The 4,637-nt window shown below is 41.8% G+C and overlaps 1 protein-coding gene across 1 annotated transcript; it reads left to right on the top strand.

Annotated features, from left to right (window-relative positions):
- The first annotated feature begins 356 nt into the window (after positions 1 to 356).
- Positions 357 to 1,636, top strand: LOC134395633 (zinc finger protein 232-like). The gene is made up of 2 exons (XM_063121790.1): positions 357 to 1,088; positions 1,523 to 1,636. Exons 1-2 carry the CDS (start codon positions 357 to 359, stop codon positions 1,634 to 1,636), a joined length of 846 nt encoding a protein of 281 aa, XP_062977860.1.
- Positions 1,637 to 4,637: the final 3,001 nt, after the last annotated feature.

The following is a 4,637-nucleotide window of genomic DNA, read 5'->3' as shown; positions in this document are numbered from 1 at the left end:
TAATTTTGCCTGTCTCTCTATCTCACTTCGACCCATATATAAGAAACTCTGAAAAAAACTTTATGTGTGTTATTGCTAGAATAATTATCATCATGTTATGATCTTAAAGCAGCATCTTCTTTGGAGTGAATGTGTGACTTTAGTTCCAAATATTCTTTTCATTATGAACTTCTGGTCCAGTGTCATCCTTTATTTGATTTTTAAATACTTTATAAACCATGGATAGGATTCTCCCCTGTATTTCAAAATTTGTTTTTAAACTCTTAAATATTGGTTATAAGATATTCCACTAAAAATGTCTAATTTGGAAATACTCTATCTCTAGATCTGAGAGGGAAGAGCTAGAAGAGAAAGCGATGAAGGGGAGGAAACCTGCAGGCCCAGAACTAGAAGAAGGACCGGGCAGTGCAGGAGAAGCCTCCAGTACAGTGCAGCAGGAATACGCGACAGAGCGATCAGGATGGGACGCATCGCAAGAGGGCAAAGGGGAAACAACCTGGGGGATGCAGGAGCGCTGGGAAGCCCAATGGCAGGAGTTCCTGAGGACTCTGCAGCCCCTTCACACAATGCAGGGAAGGCAAGCGATGTCAGAGATGGCGCCATGGGAAGATGCCAAGGCCTTTCTGGCCTCCTTCGAGCAAGTGGCCAAGGCCTGCCGATGGCCCAGGGGAGAGTGGGCGGCCCGCCTCTTGCCAGCACTGAGCGAGGAAACAGAAGAAGCCTTTCAGAGCCTGGAAGCAAGAGATCAGGAGGACTATGGGAAAGTGAAGGCGGCCATCTTGCGAGGGGAAGCCCTGAGGATGGAGGCGCAGCGCCAGCGCTTCAGGCAATTCTGCTGCCAGGAGGTCAGAGACCCCCGAAGGATTCTCAGCCAAGTCCAGGAGCTTTGCTGGGAGTGGCTGAAGCCGGAGAGACACAGCAAGGAGCAGATCCTGGAGCTGCTGATCCTGGAGCAGTTCCTGGCCAGCCTGCCAGTGGACCTCCAGGGCTGGATCCGGGCAGGAGGACCAGACAGCTGCTCCCAGGCCGTGGCCCTGGCCGAGGACTTCCTCATGAGCCAGCAGATAGCTGTGGCAGCGGCCTGGCAGGTGAGGTTTCAATATTTTATTCCTAGAATCTCAGAAATGACATAGGATGTACTTAAGGTAGTTGGAAGCATCTGCAGTTATTCAGTTAAATATGGGCAGAAGTGATCAAACAATAGCTAATGACAAGCTGAACTTTGGACACTGAATACCAATTTAAATCAGAGCCTTTTCATTGTTTTCAAAAGTTGTACAGTTGTAGAAACTTCCCCCCTTATAGTGTATTGCCACATACAATACCCACCTTTACATTATACCTGTTGTTGTTGTTACTAATATTTCAGTGACTTTAGAAATATCCTGCCTTAGTGCTGCATGTTTTGAAGCAGCAAATACTATATTCAATGAATTAAAACACAGATAAACCATTTTTATCCAGATGAGCAGAAAGTGTTTCTTGCCCTCTGTTCTGAGTAGAATCATCCTGCCTGTTTCAGGGGCCGCTGAAGGAGGAGTTTGAAGAACTGCCAGATCCTGTGAAGGGACAGATCTACAAAGAACACAAGCAAAACGGTGATGCTACATTGGTATTTGTGCGAAGCTTAGACTGATCAGTTTAAAATGGAGGACCAGCTCCTAAGCAAGATTATTGCTAGGGTGACCCTATGAAAAGGAGGACAGGGCTCCTGTATCTTTAACAGCTGTATTAAGAAGGAAGTTTCAGCAGGTGTCCTTTGTAGGCATGCAGCACCTGGCGAAATTCCCTCTTCATCACCACAATGAAAGCTGCAGGAGCCCTGCCTAGCAACAGCATCAGCATCATAAATTTATTTATTTATTTATTACCTGCCTCTCCCTTTGGATCGAGGTGGGGAACAACATTAGAACAGGAATCAATACATCTTAAAAATTTCCCAGAGGAACTGAAGGGTAGATTAAGTAAAATATTAAAAGAGAAAAATAAAATGAAATTAAAGGATTGGTTAAGAGATATAAATACAAGAGAAGATATGGAAGAGCTGTTAAAGGAGAAAAAATTATCTTGGTTAGAGTATAGGCAATTAGAACAATGGAATAAAAAGTGGATTAAAGAAAATAGAGTTTGTAGAGAAATGACGAAGTTTGAGGAGTTAATAGTAAATATGGAAAAAGGTAAAGGAGGAAGTATAGTCTTAAAAGGGTTAATGAGTGAAATATATAAAATATTGTTAGAAAAGGGGCTAATGGATCACTCAGGAAAAAACGGTATGGGAGACAGATTTGAAGGTACAAATAGGGCGACAGAGCTGGGTGGGACTGTGGAAACAAAGAGTGTTGAGAAGTATGTCAGTGAGAATAAAAGAGAATTACTTTAAAATTTTGTGGAGGTGGTACCTAACCCCGATTAGATTGAATAAGATAAATAATCAGTATTCAGCAAATTGTTGGAGAGGTTGTGGGGAAAAAAGAACGTATCTACATATGTGGTGGGAATGCAAATATGTACAAAGATTATGGAAGATGATGTTTTTTGAAATTGAAGAAATAGTGGGAATGAAAATAGAACAAACACCAAAAATTGCATTACTGTCACTATTTGAAGATTTAAAATGTGGAAAAGAAATTAAAGAATTGATGTCGAGTTTGCTGACTGCAGCACGATTGATGGTAGCTAGGAACTGGAAGATTCAGGGGGAATATTCTATTGAAGAGTGGTATAGAGAAGTTTGGGATATAGCTATTAATGATAAATTGACTTGTAATATTAACTGGAGGAAAGGTATAACCAAAATAAATGAGTTTGAAGGAATTTGGAAACAGTTCCTAATATTTGTGTTTTCTAAGGAAAGAGGGAAACCGCCAGCAGAAGAAAGCATGAGATTTTGGAAGCAGGAATAGATCCCAAGGTGGAGGGTGCACTTATATGTAAAGAATGGTTATATTGTATGATAGGATAGGTTATAGATAATATTTACTTAATATATATGTATTCAACATTTATTCAAAATGTATGTAGTATGTTGTGTTGTTGTTTCTTTTTTGTAAGATGTTTATTTTGTGTTTTAAAATAAAAAAAATTATAAAAAAAATAAAAAAAAATTCTTGATTAGATTGGCTCTTTCAATGCTTAATTTTAGGTGGGCTGTTAAAACTATTTTCTACTGCTTGGCATTTCAGTGCTTTGGATGGCCCGTTTTATTATAAGTTCATCATCATCATCATCATCATCATCATCATCAGTTTATTGTGCTAGCTGAAGGCCATGACAAATACATCCATAGGAAAGCATACAGTTATAAAAGGACACAGTAGTTTCAAATAACCAAGAGAACCATACAGACAACCTTAAATTTATTATGTCTAAAGCTCTCATTTCGCTCAGCACTCTGAGTCTCCATGGCAGTTTATAGTAATTTTATCTAGTTCTCTCTTGCTAATCTTTTTCTCTGCCAGTGCAAACAGGGCCACTTTATGAGTGACATAACTGTTGGTATCGCTAAGGAGAAAGAGAACTGTTTCTGCTTGGGGTACTGGTTCCTCTCTATTCGGCCCTGGTTAGGCCTCATCTAGAGTATTGCGTCCAGTTCTGGGCTCCACAATTCAAGAAGGATGCAGAAAAGCTGGAGCGTGTTCAGAGGAGGACAACCAGGATGATCAGGGGTCTGGAAACAATGCCCTATGAAGAGAGACTGAAAGAACTGGGCATGTTTAGCCTGGAGATTATTTTATAAGTAAAATAATAACCCTGGCTATCCTAAGCACGAAGGAAAGAAGGGGCTGCTTCCCTTAGTAAAATCCTCCTTCTGTCCTTCCCAGGCAACGGAAGCCAATTCCCAAGCTTTTCAAATTCTTCACTTCTTCCTGAAGAACAAGAAATGGACCAACCTGGTGTGAAAGAGGTAGGTGACATTCTGGTGATTCAGGGTCACATGGATGCTAAAATGGATGTCCATGTGGTTTGAGGAACTTCGCCGATGGGATGTTCTCATTTCCAAGCAGCTGGGAGAAGGCCTGTAGAGCCCTGATCTCCCAAGGATCAATGGGGTTGCGACCAGAGGCGGAAGCGAAATGCTGCAACCAGCCACCTCTTTTCTCAGGTTTATCTCTAAAACAATAATTACAAACGTTCGGGTGGGATGGGGCAATTTTCTCCATTAATTCGTTTCACTGAATATATGCGGATGACACCCAGCTCTACGTCTCCTTTTCATCAAACCCAGGTGAAGCAGTAGCTCTTCTGAATCCGTGCCTGAGCCCAGTAATGGACTGGATGAGAGCCAATAAATTGAGACTCAATCTGGACAATACGGATTGAGGTTTCACTCCACCTAAAGGATCGGGTTCATAGTTTGGGGATGCTCTTGGATCCAGAACTGTCTCTAAAACAATAATTATAAATGTTTGGGTGGCACGGGGTAGGTTTTACAATTAATTCATTTCACGGAATGAATATCCACGGACTGATATTTGTGGAATTAATTGTTTGGGGTTTTGCCATAGTGTCCTTCCTTCTGCCTATTTCTGCCCCTGCAGGAAGAGATAGATGTCCGTGGAAGTCGCCTGTGTTTGCGGATCGTCAGCCGGAGTTTGCCCCGGCCAGCCCAACAGACCACAGTCTGGCAAGTCCTGCAG

This window comes from Elgaria multicarinata, chromosome 3 (assembly GCF_023053635.1).
Source record: "Elgaria multicarinata webbii isolate HBS135686 ecotype San Diego chromosome 3, rElgMul1.1.pri, whole genome shotgun sequence".
Lineage (NCBI taxonomy): Eukaryota > Metazoa > Chordata > Lepidosauria > Squamata > Anguidae > Elgaria > Elgaria multicarinata.
Note: the sequence above shows the minus strand (reverse complement) of the source record. Positions and strands in the feature narration are given on the sequence as shown.

Excerpts from the sequence above, each read along its gene's own strand:
- LOC134395633 (XM_063121790.1), top strand. The coding sequence starts at position 357 with ATGAAGGGGAGGAAACCTGCAGGCCCAGAACTAGAAGAAGGACCGGGC. Across the intron at positions 1,089-1,522 it reads CTGTGGCAGCGGCCTGGCAG|GGGCCGCTGAAGGAGGAGTT; the intron begins GTGAGGTTTCAA and ends TGCCTGTTTCAG.